This window comes from Oncorhynchus tshawytscha, linkage group LG12 (genome assembly GCF_018296145.1).
Source record: "Oncorhynchus tshawytscha isolate Ot180627B linkage group LG12, Otsh_v2.0, whole genome shotgun sequence".
Classification (NCBI taxonomy): Eukaryota; Metazoa; Chordata; class Actinopteri; order Salmoniformes; family Salmonidae; genus Oncorhynchus; species Oncorhynchus tshawytscha.
Window position 1 is genome coordinate 19499345 of NC_056440.1, and position 27398 is coordinate 19526742.

Consider the following 27398-nt stretch of genomic DNA (forward strand, 5'->3'; position numbering starts at 1 on the left):
CTGTCTAACTCCGAGATGTGTTGTTTCTGCAGTTGGTAGTTATAACTGATGTCAGATCCATTATTTGTGTTGTGGTGTATCTGGATGAATGCGTGCTTTGCGTTTACTGAATGAAAACAAAGAGAAAAGTATCATTTTTTTTGTCTTTTCACAGTAATTATGCTGTCCTAGCCGGGACGTTATGTAAATACAAACTAAAATGTATCAAGTATCTCTTAACTCTCCATTCAGTATTCATTTTATGATTGTTCATTCTCAAAGACAATGAATGACAGGAGGCTGCTGAGAGGAAAACGGCTCATAATAATGGCCAGAAGGGAGCCAATGGAATGGCATCAAACACCTGGAAACAATGTGTTTGCTAATTCCACTGATTCCGCTCCAGTCATTACCACAAGCCCGTTCTCCCCAGTTAAGGTGCCACTAACCTCCTGTGGTGGAGTCTGTTCCTTAGATAATATGTTTACCCAACCTCCTAAATGTCTTGGGTAGTTTGGAACCTATAACACAGCTCTGACACCAAAATGCCTGTTTACTGCTCTGAGTTATCACTAGTACTCCTACGTAGGAATCTCATCATGTTGCTGTCCAAGTCATCTCTTGGCTTGATCTCAATTCAGACAGAATTGACCCTATGCTATCCATGGGCACCAGGAGCTGTTTATGTTACAGTAATTGTAACTCTATCCAGCGCTATTGAGCCCATCTCTTTCATCCGTAATAATGCCCATCATGTATTATGCTGTAATAATGAATTGGCTGTTTTATTAGTTATAATATGGAATGGATAAGCAGCTGATTATTTATAATCAACCCTGCTAGACAAAGTGTGGTTGTAATGTTCTGCTAAATAGGTCTATGTATTATTGCTGAGGGTTTTCCCCATGAAAGTGATCTGGAATCATTAGAATACTATAATATTCTCCTTTAATCAGAGTGGTTGGAAGCTCGCTCAACTTTTAAAAATGAAACGCATTGACCTGAACTATCTTCCATTGGAAAGATTTTAGTCTGTTGTAACCCATCCTCTCCATTAATGAAGTGTGTTAGAAAAAAGATCTAGCACATTATACAATTGCCGACATTTTACAGCTTTATCTTCTCAAATAACATTTGAAACTGGGGTCCACTTGATCTCCATCATGACCTAATGAGCACAACAGTATTTTGTTTTGTTGCAAAACTGTAAGTCATTTCTCATTGCTTTCACACATGAAAATGCTAAGCACATTTTTCAAAACAGTAAATACAATTCTCCACAAATGACGCAAAACTCCAGTTGAGTAAATCATGACAAACAAAATTAAAACATTTTGGTCACCGCTGATGCAAATTACTTCCATGAATGTGAACCTCTTCTGCACGTGTGTAAAACCTCTGAACAATTGTGCAATCAGCAATCTGTCTTTAATCATGCATAAGAGGTCACCTCTGAGTTGCTGTTTCCAAGAATGAACCAAGGAAGAGGCCTCGTGAGGGCAAGGACAAAGCAGAGGCAGAGGGGCCCATAGAGGAAGATAGTTCTGCTCTCAGTAAAAATGGAAAAAGGTCAAATAAAGCATTTTGTTTCTGGATATTCATGCTCTTGAGTGACATTCCTTCTTCGTTGGTCATCTGGTAAAATCATTTTAGAAAAAAATGATGCAGCCCATGCTGTGATAATGTGTACTTGCCTTTTATGTTGCATACTATAATTATAGTATAAACAAATGGCCCAGATATATAAAAGAGGGTTCACCATGTTAGGGTATATTGATAGTGTAGTTAGTATTTATTGGGCCACTGTGTAATGATTGATTTAAATAACTTTTCATTAGATAGCAAGTTGTATTGTTTGATGGAGGTAGATGACTTTGTGTCATGTATTTAATATTTTGATTCTCAATGAATTTTGAAAGTGAAATGTGTAATTTTGGCCAAATTGTTTCAGTTTGGGCTGAGTGTTAATTGTTTCGAAAAAGTGAATTCTGTTTAGACAAAGGTGCTTAGGTAGTCGAGGAAAAACGGTATACAAACCTCCCTCAGGAACAAATGTTTATATTTGTTTGAAGTATGTCAATTTGCCATCCTGCAATCGTACATTTCTCAAGATTTAGATTTTGGGGGGCTGTTTGTCCTTTGAGCATCATTGAAAGAACCACACTGGTCTTATAAGACTATTTAAAATGAAGTTTTCTCAGCCAAAGTTTTCAGCTGGGGAGTTGTCTAGCAGTGTACACAACCTGTCTGTCTATAGGCCTAGTAATACCTCTGATTAGTGTAAGAGGCTACAATCCAGTCTCTTCCTCCTCAGTGCCTTCCCTCTCACTCTGGATTCTCCTCTGTGTTGCTCTGATGTGCTGCCACGAATCCCTGCAGCCTAAAACATAGAAATAGAATCACTGGACACAGCCAATGGTAATGAGCTCAGCTGGGACGCAGCGCTGCAGGACAACCAGCAGCCTAGCCAGAGAGAGTGCGCCGAGACTCAGATTTCTCACTTACTACACAGAAATGCTTATTTATGGATATGAATGTCATTCTCTTCATGGTGATGTATCCTGAATAGGTACAAATATGCAATATCCTCCTTTGCATATTGGGATATTATTCTTAACAATGGCTATTATTTTAATCAGCTTTTGCCCCAAACGAGATCATATTTGGTTGGACCGGACCAAATCTGAAACCAATCATAGACGTCTATGATTCACAAGTTTGGACATCAAAGTACAGCGCGGTAGAGCTCAGTAGATTACAGTCGAGTATACATTCGCGTAGAGATTTGTAGAGTTCAGTACAGTAAAGCAGAGTATCATACAGTACTGTACATTATAGTGTACTCTAGTGTGCTCTACTGTGTCCTGTACTGAACTCTACTCTACTGTACAGTACTGAACTGAGCTGTCCAAACTTGTGACCCCCACATGTTGTTTGTGACTACTATGATTTCCCATTGTAGCCAATTCAATTGAAAAAAATTCCGTTACCGAATTTCAAGTTTTAATAACTGAATAATTCATAAACAAAATGTGTTATCAGTAAAAACACTAACTAATGGATAGGTCTAATTTTACTTGTTACTTCTGTGAACTTTCATTATCCTTCATCCTCATGAGAGAGCGAGAGAGAACAGAAAAATCTTCAAGATATGTGGGTTGTTGGTAAGAGAATTACAGGGCACAAGGCAATGATTATTTTCAATAAAAATGGATCCAAAACTAAATATGTGTTGATATTAGTTGGCAGGGGTCTTTACTTCAACATTGTGTTTTTCAATGTTGTTGTTTTTACCAGAAATCAAAGCCTTTGCTTATTCCACATTTTTAGGGTGGAAAATTTGGTGAAAAATGTATGTTTTTGACATGCTCCTATGAACAGGTGAAGTTCATAGGAGCATGTGGGGCAGCAGGTAGCGTGGGGCGGCAGGTTGCCTAATGGTTAAAGCGTTGGACTAGTAACCGAAAGGTGCAAGATCAAATCCCTGAGCTGACAAGTTAAAAACCTATTGTTCTGCCCTTGAACAAGGCAGTTAACCCACTGTTCCTAGGCCATCATTGAAAATAAGAATTTGTTCTTAACTGACTTGCCTAGTTAAATAAAGGTAAAAAAAAATTATGTTGGTTGTCATGTGTCCTTTAACATGGACCCTCACACTACACTGCTCTGAACTCTGGGTAATTAGCAGCTACAGTTGAAGTCGGAAGTTTACATACAACTTAGCCAAATACATTTAAACTCAGTTTTTCACAATTCCTGACAGTTAGGCCGAGTAACAATTCCATGTCTTAGGCAAGTTAGGTTCACCACTTTATTTTAAGAATATGAAATGTCAGAATAATGGTAGAGAGAATGATTTATTTCTGCTTTTATTTCTTTCATCACTTTTCCAGTGGGTCAGAAGTTTACATACACTCAATAAGTATTTGGTAGCATTGCTTTTAACTTGGGTCAAACGTTTTGGGTAGCCTTCCACAAGCTATACACAATAAGTTGGGTGAATTTTGCGTGCAAAGCACCCCCACAACATGATGCTGCCACCCCTGTGCTTCACGGTTGGAATGGTGTTCTTTGGCTTGCAAGCCTCTCCTTTCTCCTCCAAACATAACGATGGTCATTATGGCCGAACAGTTCTAACAGTCTCCAGCCGTATGATGGCTGCGTGGTCCCATGGAGTTGATACTTGCTTACTATTGTTTGTACAGATTAACGTGGTACCTTCAGGCATTTTGAAATTGCTCCCAAGGATGAACCAGACTTGTGGAGGTCAACATTTTTTTTTCTGAGGTCTTGGCTGATTTCTTTTGATTTTCCCAAGATGTCAAGCAAAGAGGCACTGAGATTGAAGGTAGGCCTTGAAATACATCTATAGGTACACCTCCAATTGACTCAAATGATGTCAATTAGCCTATCAGAAGCTTCTAAAGCCATGACATCATTTTCTGGAATTTTCCGAGCTGTTTAAATGCACAGTAAACTTAGTGAATGTAAACTTCTGACCCACTGGAATTGTGATACATTGAATTATAAGTGAAATAATCTATCTGTTAACAAATCTTAGACAAACTACTTGTGTCATGCACAAAGTAGATGTCCTAACCGACTTGCCAAAACTATAGTTTGTTAGCAAGAAATGTGTGGAGTGGTTGAAAGACTAGTTTTAATGACTCCAACTAAGTGTATGTAAACTTCCGACTTCAACTGTGTCTGCTGAAGGAAATGTTAGGAGTTTCTTGGAATGGATGGGATTGATTTATGTGACAGTAATGTGACTGCATATTCATATTTTCTCCTCCATTAGAGCAAATGTAGCACTTGACCTGCTCTTACGCTCTTAGGGAGCGATTTGAAGGGGGGGGAGGAGGGAGATGAAAATTGGTATTCCATTAGTCTTTTCGTTTTAGCTATTTTGAAACAATGCTGTATTCAAGGCTCAATAATGTTATTCAGTGACAAGATTACTTTTTGAGCTCATAAAATGTTTACATTTCTTACTAATGTAACCATTTCAGAAGATGTAACTATTTCAAAACAAAAATGTATGAATAGTCTGGGTCAGTCAACAACTGAAGTTACATTCAAAGTGTTATATAAGATAAATTAGTTAAATGATTTGAACAAATGCACGAACTTTTTTGGTCATGAATTATAGAGGTACCACTCTCTCCTAAACCCACTAATGACCAAGTTAGAGCAGTGTGCTGAACACCTTGAATGATTTACACGGAACTGTTGACTCACGTTTTCAATCAATTATTCAGTTCAACAAAAGTTCCATTCCATCTTCCTAACCTATTTCCACACTCTAGTTGTTATATACACATTTCCGAGGCTTTCCAAGCATCGTATTCCTTGTGAAATGTAAAGCCTAATTTCTGTATGTTTAGAGAGATCTTTGAGCATATAGATAGAAAGAGAGAGCGAGAGAGGACAGGGAAACAGAGGGAGAACGAAGTAGAGACAGACAGAGATTGGCTAGCTCATGACAGTTGTGTTTTCTCTTCCTATGTAGCTGGTGAATGAATGAGTGCAGCGTCAGGCCTTTCCTCAGCCAGGGGGGGGGGGCACCTAGACGACAGCCCAGTGTGACTCGGCAGCACATGTTGATGTCGATGTGGGCTCCTGAGCGGAGGTTGCACTGATTTATTTATTCAATCTCCTCTGCTCTTCCCCTATTAGTTTGTTGGTTGGAGCTGCAGCATTCAGACACTGGGTTTTATCCTCATCCTGTCAGTTTGGTGCTTTGGCCCCTCCCCTCCTCTACACAGGAGCTCTGAATGCCAGCCTCCCTCCCTCTCTCCACTGATAACAGCTTACAGGCATTGTGCTGCCCTCTGGAACTCAGTGCCAAGGTCACATTATTTTAAAGAACAAGCGACACAAAATGCCAAAAGGTGAAAAGGCAGTCTGGAACAAAATAATCCTGTACTTGGCATTAATGGGATAATTCAAATGGAAGAGTAAGGGTTACTCAGATTAAAATAGACTCTTACATAAACCCAGAGATTTAGAGAAAGTTATGTTACTGAGAAATATATATATTCTCTATCACTGTTATTTTACAGTGAAAAAAAAATATCCAAGTAATTTTAAAGTGATAATCAAAATATCTATGTTAACATCAGCATACCAACCTGCATCCCACTGCTGGCTTGTCTCTGAAGCTAAACCGGGTCGGTCCTGATCTGCCCCTGGATGGGAGACCAGATGCTGTGGTTAGGGGTGTTGGGGGTCCAGTGGGTGGCACTCTTTCCTCTGGTCTAAAGAAATCCCAATGTACCAGGGCAGTGAAGGGGACTTTGCCCTGCAGAGTGTGCATTCTTTTGGATGAGACGTTAAATGCATGTCCTGACTCTCTGTGCTCATAACAAATCCCATGAAATTTATTGTAAGAGTAGGAGTGTTAACCCTGGTGTCATGGGTAAATTCCCAACCTTGCCCCATTCCATCATGGCCACCTAATCATCCCCCTCATTCCTAATTGGAGTATATCACTCCTTAATTCTCCACCTGATAGCTGATATGTGGTGAGCGTTCTGGCACAAAGATGGTCGCCATGCGTGACACACATTGGTGTTTGTCACGGCTTCCGCCGAAGTCGGGTCCTCTCCTTGTTCGGGTGGCTTTCGGCGTCGCCGGTCTTCTAGCCATCGTCGATCCACTTTTCATTTTCCGTTTGTTTTGTCTTGTTTTTCCACACACCTGGTTTCAATTCCCTCATTTACTTGTTGTGTATTTAACCCTCTGTTCCCCCAAAAGCTTTGTATGGGATTGTTTATTGTAGTGCTTGTGCACCTTCCCCGTGAGCGCACAACGGGTTATTTTTGTGCCTATTTATCTTGTTGTTCTGGATGCCGTTGGTTTTGCTTAATAAATCTCTGGTTATTACCCAGTTCTGATCTCCTGCGCCTGACTTCTCTGCCGCCAATTACGCACCCCGCTACAGTGTTGGAGTTTCCCCCTTACTATGTAAAGCGTTTTGAGTACCTAAGTTGGTAGAAAAGCTCTATATAAATCCAATCAATTATTATTAAAGTAATGTGATTGTAGGGTAGGACTTATTATGCAGAATAAATCTCTGAAAAAACATTATGTTTGACTTTGAATGGCTAGTTTGGCAAATTGTAGGGCCTGCCAGTTCTGAAAAGAATACGCAATTTCTGAAAAGAATCCGTAAGTCAAAAAATATTGAGATTTGTAAACTGCATGCCATACATATACAGTATGTGTGTTTTCCATTATAAATCAGACCCGTCCTAAAACTGAGTGCGTGAACAAGCATTATAACTCCGCCTGGAAATCACCCTCCATTCACCATTTATGGCAACAATAACACCGGTATAATTTGGAACTATTGGAATTAGGCCACAACAGTTTCTAAAAGAAAGAGCCACGGCAAATTGTATCATTTTGATAAAAAATAAATATATCCCCCCCATTTGCAAAAAATACATGCTTGCCTGCTTGCAAAAGAATACTTCAACTAGAAGTATTCTAGAAAAAAGTGCATACGCATGGTCTAATGTTTTCGTGAAGCTAAGGACATTCCCCTGCCAAGTTCAGTTTAAATGCCAACTTTTGTGGGAAAACTGGCAGATATTTTGGGGTATATTTTGTCTGTACAGTACGCACGGTTTATAAATGGACCCCCTGGAGAACTCCTGAGGTCACCATGATCATGAGAAAAGGACACTAATGCAGGGTGTGAACTAATTTGGCCAACCACCCCACTTCACTCCAGATCACTTCAACGTTGAACAGCTTAGACTGAACTTTTGTTTGGTATGGTTCAAAGTTGTTTGATTGCTTGCTTTATAGGTATCTCAAGTGAAGTTAAGTAACCTATCAGCGTGACATTGATTTATGCTCCGATGGTTGAGCTGGGCCTTTTCTTTTGACGTTACTACTTGAAGATCTTACGTGTATATCCTGTTTTTCCTGCATCCTCAACTTGTCCTTCAGCTCTGAAACACATCCGCTGGCAAATGCCTATCCCTACACTACCACACTATTCACACTTCACCAAACTATCTGTACTTTATTGTACTATTCATACGGCAAGTTATGAAAATACATGTGCAAAAGAGTAAAATAACAGTTCAATGGTAACAAAAATGTCCAGTGATGACAACCAGGCAAATCAATGTGAATTAAATAATGTGAATCTTAAAATGTGTAAAAGTAGAAAGTATTGAGGAGTTTACTGAGATAGCTTTTTGCATTTGTCCTCTAACACGTTCCTCACTCCTCCTCACCTTGCTTATTGTTTATTTTATTCATCTGCAGTACCTGTTACTCCAGGGCAGGCTACACAAATAAATCATCTGGAGGATCTGTCTCCATCCAATGGGCTCATGATTTATTTACACATAATCCTGGATAGAAAGAGAAAAAGGAGCGATGTATGGGCCACCCTAAGGCAGAAAAGTTTTCCTAGATTGTTCACCTGCTATTTCCTGTAGGACAACACATACCCAAAGGCTTTTCCAAAACCAGTGTTATGTGGGCCTATTTGTTTTATTTAAGGCTAGTGATTTGGAGATGCCAATAAGGGACAAATAACTGAATATGTCCAAACTTTTGTATAAAGAAGACATTACATACATAAGATATGTTTTTTTAATGTTAGGATTCGTCTTGTATTATTATTTATCTTGTATTATTTAAGTATGTGGTGATATTCTCTTTTAGCCTTTTACACTTGTGGGAATTGGCCAATATGGATAGGGGTAAATTGAAATGTTTCTTACAGAGGAAATATTAAAAGCATATGCATAACCATGGTAGCAATTGAAAGGGAACAGTTTGTAGACAATGGGAAACTAGTGAGACCAAAGTTGAGTACACAACAGTTCACCTTACACGACTGAATCCAAACATTACTATTGATTTTCTGTGCGTTTGACATTTATTGTACTTTTTGCTGCATTTGTTGATAACGAATCAGAAGGTACTCTGAATACATTTAGTAACATGACTATTCCTGGAAAATGTGGGTAGGTGCAACATATGAGAGGACTAACTGGTGTCTCCAAGTGGCCACCCACCTCTCCAAAGTGTGCATAGATCCTAAGCAATTTCAATACACTTTTATGACTCAAAGAAGAGTCTTCAACTATAAGGTACTAGAGCAAGCACACATAGTTGTTTCATTTGGAACACAACCTTGCATCCCCGCCATCACACAGTTACTGTTGTTGTTTACGCAATCTAACAAACAATCCATTATAAATCTGGGTCAGGTGGGTGTGATTTGAAATCTTGTTCTATTGCCAACATGAATAGCGAAGTTATAAATACAATCTTACAGTGTTAGGCTTTCGCAAGGCAATTCAAGGAAACAGATCCTAATTTTGTCACGCGTAGAAAGGACTCATGAGTGCATTCAGGTGCGTGTGACAAGCAGCATTTCTTTCTTTTAAAATCAACAAAAATAGACTCATTCTGTTCAGAACAACCCTGGGTTTGACGTCATGTCATCTTGTAACTGTACATCAAAAGTGGTGATCATATATGTTGACCCTGTATATCCCATGACTTTTATGATTTTGAGATATGAAATACATATGCTATTATCTGAGGATAGCACCATAGTAAACAAAGAGAGAGAAGCATATTTCAACCCTGCAAGCGCGACACAAAACGCAGAAATAAAAATATAATTCATGCCTTAACTTTGAGCTTCTTATGTTGGCACTCCAATATGTCCCAAAAACATCACAAATGGTCATTTTGTTCGATTAATTCCGTCGATATATAAATCCAAAATGTCCATTTATTTGGCGCGTTTGATCCAGAAAAACACCGGTTCCAACTTGCGCAACGTGACTACAAAATATCTCAAAAGTTACCTGTAAACTTTGCCAAAACATTTCAAACTACTTTTGTAATACAACTTTAGGTATTTTGTAATGTAAATAATCAATAGAATTGAAGACGGGATGATCTCAAATCAAATCCAATTTATTTATATAGCCCTTCGTACATCAGCTGATATCTCAAAGTGCTGTACAGAAACCAGCCTAAAACCCTAAACAGCAAGCAATGCAGGTCTAGAAGCACGGTGGCTTGGAAAAACTCCCTAGAAAGGCCAAAACCTAGGAAGAAACCTAGAGAGGAACCAGGCTATGTGGGGTGGCCAGTCCTCTTCTGGCTGTGCCGGGTGGAGATTATAACAGAACATGGCCAAGATGTTCAAATGTTCATAAATGGCCAGCATGGTCGAATAATAATAAGGCAGAACAGTTGAAACTGGAGCAGCAGCACGGCCAGGTGGACTGGGGACAGCAAGGAGTCATCATGTCAGGTAGTCCTGGGGCATGGTCCTAGGGCTCAGGTCCTCCGAGAGAGAGAAAGAAAGAGAGAAGGAGAGAATTAGAGAACGCACACTTAGATTCACACAGGACACCGAATAGGACAGGAGAAGTACTCCAGATATAACAAACTGACCCTAGCCCCCCGACACAAACTACTGCAGCATAAATACTGGAGGCTGAGACAGGAGGGGTCAGGATCTGTGTTCAATACAGGAGGAAAACAAACTGTAGCTAGCTTTCTGGTCACGCGCCTCTATCTAACAGTACACTTCAAGTTACCCTCGTTCAAGATGGCCGTTCATCTTCATTACACAAAGGAAAAACCTCAACCAATTTCTAAAGACTGTTGACATGCAGTGGAAGCGATAGAAACTGCAAGAATGTCCCTTAGAAATCTCGATTCCCAATGAAACCCCATTGAAAAGAGAGTGACCCCAAAAAATAAATCTGAATAGTTTGTCCTCAGGGTTTCGTCTGCTAAATAAGTTAGTTTATACTCACAGACATGATTCAAACAGTTTTAGAAACTTCAGAGTGTTTTCAATCCAGATCTACTAATACTATGCATATCTTATCTTCTAGGGATGAGTAGCAGGCAGTTGAACGTGGGCAAGCATTTCATCCGGACGTGAAAATACTGCCCCCTGTCATCAAGAAGTTAATTATTCCATGTCCACGAACATTCCACCACCGATCAGAGATGGCCGCTTTCTCTATGATTTGCTTGGCCTTCACTTGAACTCTGTTGAACTCTGCATCCAGGAAATGAGTGGATGGAGGTGTGTATGCTGGGTAAAGAACATTTAGAAATCTCTTCCAATACACGTTGCCTGTGAGCATCAGAGATGAACCAGTTGCATACACAGCTCGAGCAAGAAATTCATCAGCATTTCTCTGACTACATTCCTCCATTGACTCAAAAAAACCTTCTGATTTCAGGAGAACCATGAGCTGTTGCTATCAATACGGTATTTGATTAATAATTTTCTCCTCAAATAGAAGTAGAGGGACTTTTGTCAGAGGTTGCTTGTTGTGAGCGCTGAGGGAACTTTATGCTCTTGGCCAGATAATTCTGTGACTTTGCTGCATTCTTCACATATGATTTGGCACAGTATTTGCAAATGTACACAGCTTTTCCTTCTACATTAGCTGCAGTGAGACGTCTCCACACATCAGATAGTACCTGTGGCATTTTCCTGTAAAAAAAAATAGTTTTGTAAAAGAACAACATACAATTTCATGTACAGATAAATAGTTAAGCAGTTAAGATTAAACAACTCCTTTGTAAGATAAATGTTTTAAAATGAAACATGTATGGAAACAGGTGAATTAACACTCCTCAGTTAGCAGGCTCAGGTTAGCTAAAACCCACATGTAGCAAAAACTAACAGAAATTGTTAACAAGTTAGAAATAGTTTAAACACACTTTGCTGTAGGCTACTATTTACTAGTTAACAACAAAAATCATGTATGTCATATAAAATATATTCACCCCACCCAGTATTGTAATCAAAACTTTCCAGAAAGCAGTAGTCCTTGGCTCAGACAGTGTAATAGTGTGGGCTCAAAAGCATCTCATTAGTGTGCAAGATCTTGAGAATCAGCTGTACATGTGGTGGAAGAATGTACTGTGCATGCAGAGGGTTGCAATTCCATTGAATTGGGGATAGTTTCACCAAAATATGCCACAAGACCCAGAATTGCCTTATGTGTATCCCACAAAAAAAAGCTTTTTTAAAATTAATTTAAGCAGTAAAAATGTGCTTAACAAGTCACATCATACGTTGCATAGACTCACTCTGTGTGCAGTAATAGTGTTTAACATGATTTTGAATGACTACCTCATCAATACCTCATCAATACATAAAATTATCTGTAAGGTCCCTCAGTCAAACAGTGCATTCAAAACACAGATTCAACCTCAAAGACCAGGGAGGTTTTCCAATGACTTGCAAAGAAGGGCACCTGTCGGTAGATGGGGTAAAAATAAAAAAAGCAGACATTGAATATCCCTTTGAGCATGAATAAATTATTAAGTACACTTTGGATGGTGTACCAATACACCCAGTCAATACAATAATGCAGGCATCCTTCCTAACTCAGTTGCTGGAGAGGAAGGATGATGCCAATGGTGACTTTAAATCAGTTACAAAGTGTAATGGCTGTGAACTGGATCAACAACATTGTAGTTACTCCACAATACTAATCTAAAGGAGGAAGCCTGTACAGAATAAAAATATTCTAAAACATGCATCCTGTTTGCAATAAGACACGAAAGGAAAACTGCAAAAAATGTGGCAAAGAAATGTACTTTATGTCCTGAATATAAAGCTTTATGTTTGGGGCAAATCCAATACAGCACATTACTGAGTATCACTCTTCATATGTTCAAGCATGCTGGTGGCTGCATCATGTTATGGGTATGCTTGTCATCGACAAGGACTAGGGAGTTTTTGTAGGATAAAAATAAATGGAATAGAGCTAAGCTCAGGCAAAATCCTAGAGGATAGTCTGCTTTCCAACAGACACTGGGAGATGAATTAACCTTTCAGCAGGACAATAACCTAAAAAAGAAGGCTAAATATACACTGGAGTTACTTACCAAGATAACATAGATTGTTCCTGTGTGACTTAGTTACAGTTTTGACTTAAATCAGCTTGAAAATCTATGGCAAGACTTGAAAATGGCTGTCTAGCAATGATCAACAAGCTTGAAAAATAAAAAAAGAATAATGTGCAAATATTGTACAATACAGGTGTGCAAAGCCCCTAGACTAACCCAGAAAGACTCACAGCTGTAGATGCTGCCAAAGGTGATTCTAAAATGTATTGACTCAGGGTGTTTCATTCTTTATAAATTTGCTCAAATGTACAAAAACATGTTTTCACTTTGTCATTATGGGCTATTGTGTGTAGATGGGTGAGAAAAATTGAATACATTTGGAATGTAGGCTGTAACACAACAAAATTTGGAATAAGTCAAGGGTTATGAATACGTTTCATCAAGAATCAATGGATATGTATCACTAAATTAGAAGTAAAAAATATATATTGCTTCAGATTGCCCCTTTTAAGTAACCAGGTATTATAATCAGTAAATTTTTCTAGATTTGTTTTAATGCTTAAAGTGTTGCCATAGTTTATACCTGCTTGACTTCTCTGCTCATCTGCCATGCCTAATGAAGGCTCCACAACATTGATGAGATGAATGTGAGTGCTCCCAAATTTGCAATGTGAGTTCTCTAATGGAAGCAGGTCTGATCAACTATCTATCTTAGTATTACATTATAATTTACTTGCTCCATTATGTCCCTTCATTGCACTTGATCCATTCAAGCCTATTATATTCTGTGCTATTTTAAAGTTCCTAATTTAAAAATGCCCAACCCAGTGTTACATTTCATGTAGTTGTTTGTCTCTCCTCTCTCCCACCAGATGAAGTCTACAGAAGTGGACCAAGGGCTTTTCACAGACACCTACTGCAAAGTGTGCAGCGCTCAGCTCATCTCCGAGTCCCAGAGGATCGCCCACTACGAGGTACGGAATACTTGAAGAGCTTAATTCAGAAACGCTATATGTCAATTCAGAAATGTAGGTAAATTAACTTGTATTGTTTAAATAAATTACACTAAATATAAACACAACATGTGAAGTGTTGGTCCCATGTTTCATGAGCTGAAAAAGTTAATTTCTCTCTAATTTTGTGCACAAATTTGTTTACATCCCTGTTAGTGAGTGTTTCTCCTTTGCCAAGATAATCCATCCACCTGACATGTGCGGTATATCAAGAAATTGATTCAACAGTATAATCATTACACAGGTGAACCTTGTGCTGGGGGCAATAAATGGCCATGCTAAAATGTGAAGTTTTGAGAGAGCATGCAATTGGCATGCTGACTGCAGGAATGTCCACCAGAGCTGTTGCCAGAGAATTGAATGTTAATTTTTAAACCATAAGCTACCTCCAATGTCATTTTAGAGAATTTGGATTTAAGTCCAACCAGCCTCACAACCGCAGATCACGTGTAACCAGCCCATGACATCCATATCCAGCTGCCTCACCTGCGGGATGGTCTGAGACCAGTCACCCAGACAGCTAATGAAACTGTGGGTTTCTGCGCAAACTGTTCAGAAACCGTCTCAGGGAAGCTCATCTGCGTGCGTGTCGTCCTCACCAGGGCCTTGACCTGACTGCAGTTCGGCATCGTAACCGACTTCAGTCTTCATATGCTCACCTTTGATGGCCTCTGGCACACTGTATAAGTGTGCTCTTCATTGATGAATCCCGGTTTCAACTGTACCAGGCAGATGGCAGACAGCGTGGTGGTTATGGTATGGGGATGCTTAAGCTACAGAATGAACACAATTGCATTTTATCAATGGAAATTTGAATGCAGTTACCATGACGAGATCCTGAGATCCATTGTCTTGCCATTCATCCGCCACAATTACCTCATGTTTCAGCATGGGCGGGAATTATTTAACAAAATGCTATATATCTGCCTCACTTTCAGAATAAGTAAATGTAACCAATAACTAGCCTACATTTGTTTTATAAAGAACTGTACAAATCGGTGTGTATGTACTGTGTGTGTATACAGTGGGGCAAAAAAGTATTTAGTCAGCCACCAATTGTGCAAGTTCTCCCGCTTAAAAAGATGAGAGAGGCCTGTAATTTTCATCATAGGTACACTTCAACTATGACCGACAAAATGGAGAATGAAAATCCAGAAAATCACATTGTATGATTTTTAATGAATTTATTTGCAAATGATGGTGGAAATGATGGTGGAAAATAAGTATTTGGTCACCTACAAACAAGCAAGATTTCTGGCTCTCACAGACCTTCTTCTTTAAGAGACTCCTCTGTCCTCCACTCGTTACCTGTATTAATGGCACCTGTTTGAACTTGTTATCAGTATAAAAGACACCTGTCCACAACCTCAAACAGTCACACTCCAAACTCCACTATGGCCAAGACCAAAGAGCTGTCAAAGGACACCAGAAACAAAATTGTAGACCTGCACCAGGCTGGGAAACTGAATCTGCAATAGGTAAGCAGCTTGGTTTGAAGAAATCAACTGTGGGAGCAATTATTAGGAAATGGAAGACATACAAGACCACTGATAATCTCCCTCGATCTGGGGCTCCATGCAAGATCTCACCCCGTGGGGTCAAAATGATCACAAGAACGGTGAGCAAAAATCCCAGAACCACACGGGGGGGACCTAGTGAATGACTTGCAGAGAGCTGGGACCAAAGTAACAAAGCCTACCATCAGTAACACACTACGCCGCCAGGGACTCAAATCCTGCAGTGCCAGACGTGTCCCCCTGCTTAAGCCAGTACATGTCCAGGCCCGTCTGAAGTTTGCTAGAGAGCATTTGGATGATCCAGAAGAAGATTGGGAGAATGTCATATGGTCAGATGAAACCAAAATATAACTTTTTGGTAAAAACTCAACTCGTCGTGTTTGGAGGACAAAGAATGCTGAGTTGCATCCAAAGAACACCATACCTACTGTGAAGCAGAGGGTGGAAACATCATGCTTTGGGGCTGTTTTTCTGCAAAGGGACCAGGACGACTGATCCGTGTAAAGGAAAGAATGAATGGGGCCATGTATCGTGAGATTTTGAGTGAAAACCTCCTTCCATCAGCAAGGGCATTGAAGATGAAACGTGGCTGGGTCTTTCAGCATGACAATGATCCCAAACACACTGCCCGGGCAACGAAGGAGTGGCTTCGTAAGAAGCATTTCAAGGTCCCGGAGTGGCCTAGCCAGTCTCCAGATCTCAACCCCATAGAAAATCTTTGGGGGAGTTGAAAGTCCATGTTGCCCAGCAACAGCCCCAAAACATCACTGCTCTAGAGGAGATCTGCATGGAGGAATGGGCCAAAATACCAGCAACAGTGTGTGAAAACTTTGTGAAGACTTACAGAAAACGTTTGACCTTGAACGGCCCCCTTGAACTTTGCGACCTTTTGCCACATTTCAGGCTTCAAACATAAAGATATAAAACTGTATTTTTTTGTGAAGAATCAACAACAAGTGGGACACAATCATGAAGTGGAACGACATTTATTGGATATTTCAAACTGTTTTAACAAATGAAAAACTGAAAAATTGGGCGTGCAAAATTATTCAGCCCCTTTACTTTCAGTGCAGCAAACTCTCTCCAGAAGTTCAGTGAGGATCTCTGAATGATCCAATGTTGACCTAAATGACAACAAGACAATGATCCAAAACACAAAGCAAAATCTACAATGGAATGGTTCAAAAATAAACATATCCAGGTGTTAGAATGGCCAAGTCAAAGTCCAGACCTGAATCCAATCGAGAATCTGTGGAAAGAACTGAAAACTGCTGTTCACAAATGCTCTCCATCCAACCTCACTGAGCTCGAGCTGTTTTGCAAGGAGGAATGGGAAAAAATGTCAGTCTCTCGATGTGCAAAACTGATAGAGACATACCCCAAGCGACTTACAGCTGTAATCGCAGCAAAAGGTGGCGCTACAAAGTATTAACTTAAGGGGGCTGAATAATTTTGCACGCCCAATTTTTCAGTTTTTGATTTTTGATTTCTTTGTTAAAAATTTGAAATATCCAATAAATGTCGTTCCACTTCATGATTGTGTCCCACTTGTGGCAAAAGGTCGCAAAGTTCAAGGGGGCCGAATACTTTCGCAAGGCACTGTGTGTATATATATATATATATATATATATGGCATATGTGTATATATATATATATATATATATATATGTATGTATGTATATATAAAATTATTTTTTGATTCAATACAGTAATATGAGATCTTTATGAAAAACATTTACACTTTAGTAATTTAGCAGATGCTCTTATCCAGAGCGACTTACAGTAAATATATTCATCTTAAGATAGCTAGGTGAATAATCACATATCACAGTCAAATATGCAGGATATGAACATTCAATTTAAAAAACAATGGATATATAGCGCTTTGCAAAAAAACACATTTTCATACACAATATCTATAAATAAACAAACTGAGAACACCCCTAAGCATTCATATCGGATTAAAAAGCACTTCAAAATTAGTTGATTTTATATAATTTTGGAAATACTCTTCACTTACAGTACACTACAGTAGGTCTGCTCGTCTCCCGCCAGTCTGAACTGACACGACCCATCATAATGAACATCAGTCGTACAGTAGATCACCTGCTGGGTGTCAACAAACTATGGCGATTCAACATGTATTATTGTCTGGAAATGAACAGAAAATGATGGCCGACGTTCTGTGGTGAGAGGCGATAGGACGACTCGCGACGCACCTGCTGTGCACGGCCGACTTTCATGTTAGTCTGTCAAGTCATTTAGGGATGAGAGAGACAGCTTACCAGACGATTCAACCATTAATAACCAAGGCTTAGGTCATACTGTTTGTTCTGTATCAGTCAGAGCCGCTCAGCAGCAGCAATCCCAAAGAGCAGAAAGCTGCAGTTTTAAAATGTCAGGCACATGACTCACCTGGTTTTACACAAATATTCTTAATTATTTAGTTAAAGTGCTGACGAACAGCAAACACTGTCTGGCCCCATTGCTTTCCAGGACCACCACCTGGTTTGTCAGAGATATTGCAGAAGAGGTTCTCTATCGAAGTGTTTCCCCATTGCTTTAGTTTGGCCAGTGCTCGCCAGAGTACAGCTGCCTTGCATTTTCTTCTGCTTGACTACCAACACCTCATTGAATGTTTAGAAAATATGAACACAGACTCTTTCAAATTACAATGTATGCCAGCACCTGTTTCATTCCACTCCAAGCGCAGTGGCTGCCTTTTGGGAGGTAACTTGGTTCATCTTTATTACAGATGTTGCCTTTCACTCACTGCAACAGTCAGAACAGAGCGTCTGACTACACTGCAAGGCCCATGGTGCATTTGTATGGACATCAGGAATATTAGGAGCTGAAGGGACTCATTTGAGTCTTTGTTCATGCAGTTTAAGTATTAATCAGAGTGCTTGCCTTGCTCACACCTGACCGGTCACGGAGGTTGCTCATCACTCACTCACTCACTCAACTTGTGGTCTTGGCCATCTTCTCCAATGTGCCCCAGCTCTGCTGATGTTGTTGGAGTTCAGTTTCATTTGGTTGCTACGGTAGCAACTATACTGCTGAACGTTTTGAACGAAGTTTCACTTGATACTGTTATTTCTGATAGCACTGAAATATTATGTACTGTATATACTTTGATAAAGTTTTAGATTATTATAATTATTTAGTTGTATCCCTCATTCTCTGAATAGTCTGTGTTAATATGAGACAAACTGTGTGCAATGACGTTCCATTGGGTTTAAATGAGGATGATGATATGTTCAGAATATGTGTTTAGTCCAGGGGTGTCAAACTTATTTTGCCCCGCGGGCCTCATTCAGGCTTCAAGGTCTAAAGGTTATATTTCCTTTCCATCAAAATTTGCTAAAAATAGTCCTCTATACATCGCTTTTGGAATTTTTGATGCTCCCTGATTGTCCAGTTTTTGTGACAATGATTCTTAGCAAGCTACACATTTTAGGTTTGGTTGTAGTCATTTTAAAGGTCCAATGCAGCCGTTTTGATCTCAATAATGTCATTTCTGGGTAACCAGCTATTGTTTATATTTTTCTCTGTATTGTAGGGAGGGCTCCAAATTAAGCATTTCACTGTTAGTCTATTTACGAAGCGTATGACAAATAAAATATTTGATTTGATTTACAGTGCATTCGGAAAGTATTCAGACCCCTTGACTTTTTCCAAATTGTGTTAGATTACTGCCTTATTATAAAATTGAAAAAAAATGTATTAAAAATAACAAATGAAATACCTTATTTACATAAGTAATCAGACCCTTTGCTATGAGACTCGAAATTGAGCTCCGGTGCATCCTGTTTCCATTGATCATCCTTGATGTTTCTAGAACTTGATTGGAGTCCACCTGGGGTAAATTCAACTGATTGGACATGATTTGGAAAGGCACACACCTGTCTATATAAGGTCTCACAGTTGACCGTGCATGTAAGAGCAAAAACCAAGCCATGAGGTCAAAGGAATTGTACGTAGAGCTCAGAGACAGGATTGTGTCAAGGCACAGATCTGGAGAAGGGTACCAACACATTTCTGCAGCATTGAAGGTCCCCAAGAACACAGTGGCCTCCATCATTCTTAAATGGAAGACGTTTGGAACCACCGAGAATCTACCTAGAGCTGGCCGCCCGGCCAAACTGAGCAATTGGGAGAGAAGGGCCTTGGTCAGGGAGGTGATCAAGAACTCGATGGTCATCCTGACAGAGCTCCAGAGTTCCTCTGTGGGGATGGAAGAACCTTCCAGAAGGACAACCATCTCTGCAGCACTCCACCAATCGGGCCTTTATGGTACAGTGGCCAGATGGAAGCCACTCCTCAGTAAAAGGCACATGACAGCCCGCTTGGAGTTTGCCAAAAGGCAACAAGAGATTCTCAGGCTTGAATGCCAAGAGTCACGTCTGGAGGAAACCTGGCCCCATCCCAATGGTGAAGCATGGTGGTGGTGGCAGCATCATGCTGTGGGGATGTTTTTCGGAGGAAGGGACTGGGAGACCAGCCAGGATCGAGGGTAAGACGAAGGGAGCAAAGTACAGAGAGATCCTTGATGAAAACCTGCTACAGAGCGCTTAGGACCTCAGACTGTGGGTGAAGCTTCACCTTCCAACAGGACAACGACCCTAAGCATACAGCCAAGACAACACAGGAGTGTCTTTGGGACAAGTCTTTGAATGTTCTTCAGTGGTCCAGCCAGATCTCGGACTTGAACCCAATCGAACATCTCTGGAGAGACCTGAAAATAGCTGTGCAGCGACGCTCCACATTCAATCTGACAGAGCATGAGAGGATCTGCAGAGAAGAATTGGAGAAACTTTCCAAATACAGGTGTGCCAAGCTTGTAGCCTCATATCCAAGAGGACAGCTGTAATCGCTTCCAAAGCTTCTTCAACAGAGTACTGTGTAAAGGGTCTGAATGCTTATGTGAATGTGATGTTTCATATTATTTTTAATCCATTTTAGAATAAGGCTGTAACGTAACAAAATGTGAAAAAAAGTTAAGTGGACTAAGTACTGTATCTACAAGCAACCGGGAGTGAGTGAGCGGGTCAGTTATATACAACAGCAACCAATCTGTGGATAAAACTATGCCTTGCCCTTAGAGGAAACGACAAATAACAACTTGGAGATGCAAATGAAAGCAACGAACAGCTAAATGTCCAGGAAAACATAGCTAAAATGCTCTCAATGCTCACCACAACGAAAGGAAAGTATTTATTCGTGTCAGATATGCATATACAAGGTGGGCATAGGTAGGCCTTGAAATACATCCACAGGTACACCTCCAATTGACTCAAATTATGTCAATTAGCCTATCAGAAGCTTCTAAAGCCATTACATAATTTTCTGGAATTTTCCAAGCTGTTTAAAGGCACAGTCAACTTAGTGTATGTAAACTTCTGACCCATTACTTCTTCTTCTTCTTCTTCTCCCAGTGGACCCACTCTCCCCAATTAGAGCCACACCAGACAATATACATTCATTGAAGTACTTAAGTGGCAGTCTTTCTTAAATGTATGTATAATGACATAATCCACTTTTTCTTTGGTACATTAGGAGAGTTGGAGCTTAAAAGCCCTAAAAAGGCATAGTGCCTCAAGTACAAAGATGTGGTTTGTTTAATTATTTATTTACTTTTTTCGTGTTTTTATATTTTTTTATATCTGCCTAGACCACATCACCACCTAATATTGTTTTGTGTTCCACAGGCCCATGTTGACCCATGTTGCTGGCCCATGTTGACTGCAATACTTCCCACATTTGTGTCAAGTTGGCTGGATGTCCTTTGGGTGGTGGACCATTCTTGATACACACAGGAAACTGTTGAGTGTGAAAAACCCAGCAGCATTGCAGTTCTTGACACATACCCATGCACCTGGCACCTACTACAGTACCATACCCCATTCAAAGGCATGTACATGTTTTGTCTTGCCCATTCACCCTCTGAATGGCACACATGCACAATCCATGTCTCAATTGTCTCATGGCTTAAAAATCCTTCTTCAACCTACCTGTCTCTTCCCCTTCATCTACACTGATTTGAACTAGTGACATCGATAAGGAATCATAGCTTTCACCTAGTCAGTCTGTCATGGAATGAGCATATGTTCTTAATGTTTGAATTCTCAGTGTATATGTAATGTATACAATACCATTTTATTTATACTATGATCCTCCCGTTGTGTGGAATGCCCACTGCACCCATATATCATATCTGCTAAAAGGTTTTATTTGGTTCTTCAATGATAACCTTATCTGTTCTGTCTAACTTTGATTCTATATAAGTAAAGACCAACAAAATCCAACTTATCACATGGAATGTGCACGGGCTCCATGATAATTAAAAAATACTTATGGTTCTTGAACACTTAGAGTTGTCAGCAAATGTGGTTTTCATGCAAGAGATACATAAAAAAAAGGAAAAGTAACATTTTACCAAAGCAGCAGCTACTCTTCCTGGGGTCCAGCAACATTTTTTTTAAATTATACAATTTTAAAAACGTTACAATATATTCACATATTTCACAACACACTGTGTGCCCTCGGGCCCCTACTCCACCACTACACATATCTACAGTACTAAATCTGCATGTGTGCGCACATGTGTCTGTGTGTGTGTTGCTTCACAATCTCTGCTGTTCCATAAGTTTAAAAAAAAATCTAATGTTTATTCTTGCGTCAGTTACTTGATGTGGTATAGAGTTCCATGTACTGTGTGTATTTTTTTACCAACATTTTTACCAGCATGTCATATGTGCAACCAGGGGGGGGGGGAGGAATCCTAGACCACCTTTACTCCACACACAGAGATGCTTACAAAGCTCTCCCCCACCCTCCATTTGGCAAATCTGACCACAATTATATCCTCCTGATTCCTGCTTAAAAGCAAAAACTAAAGAAGGATGTACCAGTGACTGGCTCAAATACAGAACTAATCAGATGACACGGATGCTACACTACAGGGTTGTTTTGCTAGCACAGACTGGAATATGTTCCGGGATTCATCCAATGGCATTGAGGAATACACCACCTCAGTCATTGGCTTCATCAATAAGTGCATTGACGACATTGTCCCCACAGTGACTGTACATACATATCCCAACCAGAAGCCATGGATTCCAGGCAACATCCGCATCGAGCTAAAGGCTAGAGCTGCCGCTTTCAAGGAGCGGGAGACTAATCCGCACACAATAAGAAATCCCACCCTGCCCTTAGACAAACCATCAAACAAGCGAAGCGTCAATACAGGATTAAGATTGAATCCTACTACACAGGGCTCTGTCGCTCGTCGGATGTGGAAGGGCTTGAAAACTATTACGGACTACAAAGGGAAACCCAGATGCAAGCTGCCCTATGACGAGCTAAATGCCTTTTATTCTCGCGTCGAGGCAAGCAACACTGAAGCATGCATGAGAGCACCAGCTGTTCTGCATGCCTGTGTGATAACGCTCTCGGTAGCAGATGTGAAGATAAGCTCTTAACAGGTCAACATTCACAAAGCTGCTGGGCCAGACGGAATACCAGCACGTGTACTCAAAGCATACGCAGACCAACTGTCAAGTGTCTTCATTGACAACCTCTCACTGACCAAGTCTGTAATACCTACATGTTTCAAGCAGACCACCATAGTCCCTGTGCCCAAGGAAGCGAAGGTATCCTGCCTAAATGATTACTGCACAGTGGCACTCACATCGGTAGCCATGAAGTGCTTTGAAAGGCTGGTCATGGCTCACATCAACAGCATCCTCCCGGACACCCTAGACCCACTCCAATTCGCATACCACCCCAACAGATCTGCAGATGACGCAATCTCAATCGCACTCCACACCGCCCTTTCTCACCTGGACAAAAGGAACACCTATGTGAGAATGCTCATCACTAAGCTAAGGACTCTGGGACTAAACACTTCCCTCTGAAATTGGATCCTGGACTTCCTGACGGGCCACTCCCAGGTGGTAAGAGTAGGCAGCAATACGTCTGCCACGCTGATCCTTAATGCTGGGGCTCCTCAGGGGTGTGTACTTAGTCCCCTCCTGTATTTCCTGTTCACCAATGACTGCGTAGCCAAACACGACTCCAACACCATCATTAAGTTTGCTGACGACACAACAGTGGTAGGCCTGATCACCTACAACGATGATACGGCCTACAGGGAGGAGGTCAGAGAAATGGCTGTGTGGTGCCAGGACAACAACCTCTCCCTCAATGTGAGCAAGACAAAGTAGCTGATCATGGACTATAGGAAAAGGCGGGCCGAACAGGCCCCCATTAACATCGAGGGGGCTGTAGTTGAGCTGGTTAAGAGTCCACATCACCAATGAACTATCATGGTCCAAACACACCAAGACAGTCGTGTAGAGGGCACAACAAAACCTTTTCCCCCCCCAGGAGATTGAAAAGATTTGTCATGGGCCCCCTGATCCTCAAAAGGTTCTACAGCTGCACCATGGAGAGCATCCTGACCCGTTGCATCTCCGCCTGGTATGGCAACTGCTCAGCAGCTGACCATAAGGCGCTACAGAGGGTGGTGCGATCGGCCCAGTACATCACTGGGGCCAAACTTCCTGCCATCCAGGACCTGCATAATAGGCGGTGTCAGAGGAAAGCCCATAAAATTGTCAGACTCCAGTCACCCAAGTTCTAGACTGTTTTCTCTGCTACCGCACAGCAAGCTGTACCGGAGTCTAGGACCAAAAGGCTCCACAACAGCTTCTACCCCCAAGCCAATAGACTGCTGAACAATTCATAACAATCGCCACTGGACAATTTACATTGACCCCCCCCTCCTCTTGTACACTGCTGCTACCCACTGTTTGTTTGTTACTTATGCTTAGTCACTTCGCCCCCACCTACATGTACAGATTACCTCAACTAGTCTGTACCCCGGCACACAGACTCAGTACTGGTGTCCCCTGTATACAGCCTCATTATTGTGTTACTTTTTGTTATTACATTTTATTTTAGCCTACTTGGTAAATATTTTCTTCTTCTTGAACTGTTGGTTAAGGGATTGTAAGTAAGCATTTCACAGAAAAGTCTATCTACTCTTGTTGTATTCGGCGCATGTGGCAAATAAAGTTTGATTTGACTCCAGTCATGGCTCTTTGTAGTGCTGTGTGCCTCCCCATAGTCTGTGCTGGACTTGGGGACTGTAAAGAGATGTGTTGTTGGGTATGCATTGGTGTCCGAGCTGTGTGCCAGTAGTTTAGACCGACAGCATTCAACATGTCAATACCTCTCATAAATAAAAGTAGTGATGAAGTCAATCTCTTCTCCACTTTCAGCCGGGAGAGATTGACATGCATATGATTAACATTAGCTCTCTGTGTACATCCAAGGGCCAACCGTGCTGCCCTGTTCTGAGCCAATTGCAATTTTCCTAAGTCCTTTTTTGTGGCACCTGACCCCACGACTGTACAGTAGTCAAGGTGCGACAAAACTATGGCCTGCCAGACCTGCCTTGTTGACTGTGTTGGTAAGAAGGCAGAGCATCGCTTTATTATAGACAGACTTCTCCCCATCTTAGCTACTACTGCATAAATATATTTTGACCATGACAGTTTACAGATTATGTTTGAGAGGCTTCCATTAAAGAACACCCTCTGTGTTCTGTTAGACAAGTAACTCTTTATCTACATTATAGCAGGGGGTGTAAAGCCATAACACACAAGTTATTCCTCCAGCAGAGGACTCTGATCGATAATGTCAAAGCTGCACTGAAGTCTAACAAGACAGCCCGTTTTATCATCAATTTCTCTCAGCCAATCATCAGTCATTTGTGTAAGTGCTTGTTGAGTGTCCTTCCCTATAAGCATGCTGAAATTCTGTTGTCAATTTGTTAACTGTGAAATCACATTGTATGTGGTCAAACACATTTTTTTCCAGAAGTTTACTAAGGGCCAGCAGCATGCCAGCAGCATAACACCCTGCATCCCACTACTGGCTTGCTTCTGAAGCTATGCAGGGTTGGTCCTGGTCGGTCCCTGGATGGGAGACAAGATGCTGCTGGAAGTGGTGTTGGAGGGCCAGTAGGAGGCACCCTTTCCTCTGGTCTAAAAACCCCCAAATATCCCAATGCCCCAGGGCAGTGATTGGCGACATTCCCCTGTGTAGGGTGCTGTCTTTTGGATGGGACGTTAAATGCATGTCCTGACTCTCTGTGGTCACTAAAGATCCCATGGCACTTATCGTAAGTGTAGGGGCGTTAACCCCGGTGTCCTGGCTAAATTCCCAATCTGGTCTTCATACTGTACCTGTCATGGCCACCTAATCATCCCCAGTTTACATTTTGGCTGATTCATCCCCCCTCCTCTCCCCTGTAACTATTACCCAGGTCGTTGCTGTAAATGAGAACGTGTTCTCAGTCAACTTACCTGGTAAAATAAATAAAAAAGGGTTGGTAACCGGCTGATTGGTTTGCTATTTGCGCCAGTAAAGGGGGCTTTACTGTTCTTGGGTAGTGGAATGACTTTAGCTTCCCTCCAGGCCTGAGGGCACACGCTCTCCAGTAGGCTTAAATTTAAGATGTGGCAAATAGGAGTGACTATATGGTCTGCTATTATCCTCAGTAATTTTCCATCCAGATTGTCAGACCCCGGTGGCTTGTCATTGTTGATAGACAACAATCAATTTTTTCACCTCTTCCACACTGACTTTACATAATTCAAGGTACAATTCTTGTCTTTCATAGTTTGGTCTGATATACTTGGATGTGTAGTGTCAGCGTTTGTTGCTGGCATGTCATCCTTAAGTTTGCTTATCTTGCCAATGGAAAAGGTCATTAAAGTAGTTGGCAATATCAGTGGTTCAATGAATGAAGAAGTCGAGTTGGCTTTTTTCCCCAAAATTTCATTTAAGGTGCCCCAAAGCTTTTTACTGTCATCCTTTATAGAATTTGCCTTTGTTTCATAGTATAGTTTCTTTTTATTTAGTTTAGTCACATGATTTCTTAATTTGCAGTACATTTGCCAATCAGTTGGGCTGCCAGACTAAGTTGCCATACCTTTTGCCTCATCCCTCTCAACCATACCAGTTTTCAATTCCTCATCAATCCAAGGATATTTAACAGTTTTTACAATAATTTTCTTAATGGGTGCGTGCTTATTAGTAACTGGAATAAGTAGTTTCGTAAATGTGTCATGTGCAGCGTCTGGTTGCTCTTCATTACACACCACAGACCAGCAAATATTCTTTACATCATCAACATAGGAATCACTACAAAACGTATTGTATGAGCTGTTATACACTATATTAGGCCCAGCCTTTGGATATTTGGTTTTCCTAGATATGGCTATTATGTTGTGATCACTAAATCCTATGGATGTGGATACTGCTTTAAAGCAAATTCCTTCAGCATTATTAAAGATGTGATCAATACATGTTGATGATTTCATTCCTGGCTGTTTGTAACTACCCTGGTAGGTTGACTGACAACCTGATCCAGGTTGCAGGCACTGGTTACAGTTTGACGGTTTTTCTTGAGTGGGCAGCTTGATGATAGCCATAAATATTTAAATCACCCAGAAAATGTACTTCTCTGTTGATATCACATACATTATCAAGCATTTCACACATATTATCCAGATTCTGACTGTTAGCACTTGGTGGTCTATAGCGGCTTCCCACAAGAATGGGCTTTAGGTGAGGCAGATGAACCTGTAGCCATATTACTTCAACATCATTTAACATTAGATAGTCTCTAAGCTTTACAGGAATGTGGTTCTGAATATAGACCGCAACATTGCCTCTGTTGGCATTTCAGTCTTTTCGGGAAGATGTTATAACCATGTATTGCTACCACTGTATCATCAAAGGTATTATCTAAGTGAGTTTCAGAGAGTCAGAATATGAATATCATCTGTTACAAGCAATTTATTCACTTCATGGACCTTGTTTCTTAGGCTACAAATGTTAATATGGGCTATTTTTAGTACTTGTCTGGATTGCTTGATCATTTGTAATGCTTTACTGGGAAGCTTATCAGAGGTATACTTACTCATGTTATTTA

The 27398-nt window shown here is 40.7% G+C and overlaps 1 protein-coding gene across 1 annotated transcript in view; it reads left to right on the top strand.

Moving 5' to 3' along the window:
* The window catches only part of LOC112262663 (zinc finger matrin-type protein 4-like), a 197164-nt gene that overhangs the window by 13532 nt on the left and 156234 nt on the right, over positions 1 to 27398 (top strand). Inside the window, exon 2 of the mRNA XM_024438336.2 lies at positions 13731 to 13832. Coding sequence (XP_024294104.1) covers positions 13731 to 13832 — 102 coding nt within the window. The remainder of the gene's footprint in view (positions 1 to 13730; positions 13833 to 27398) is intronic.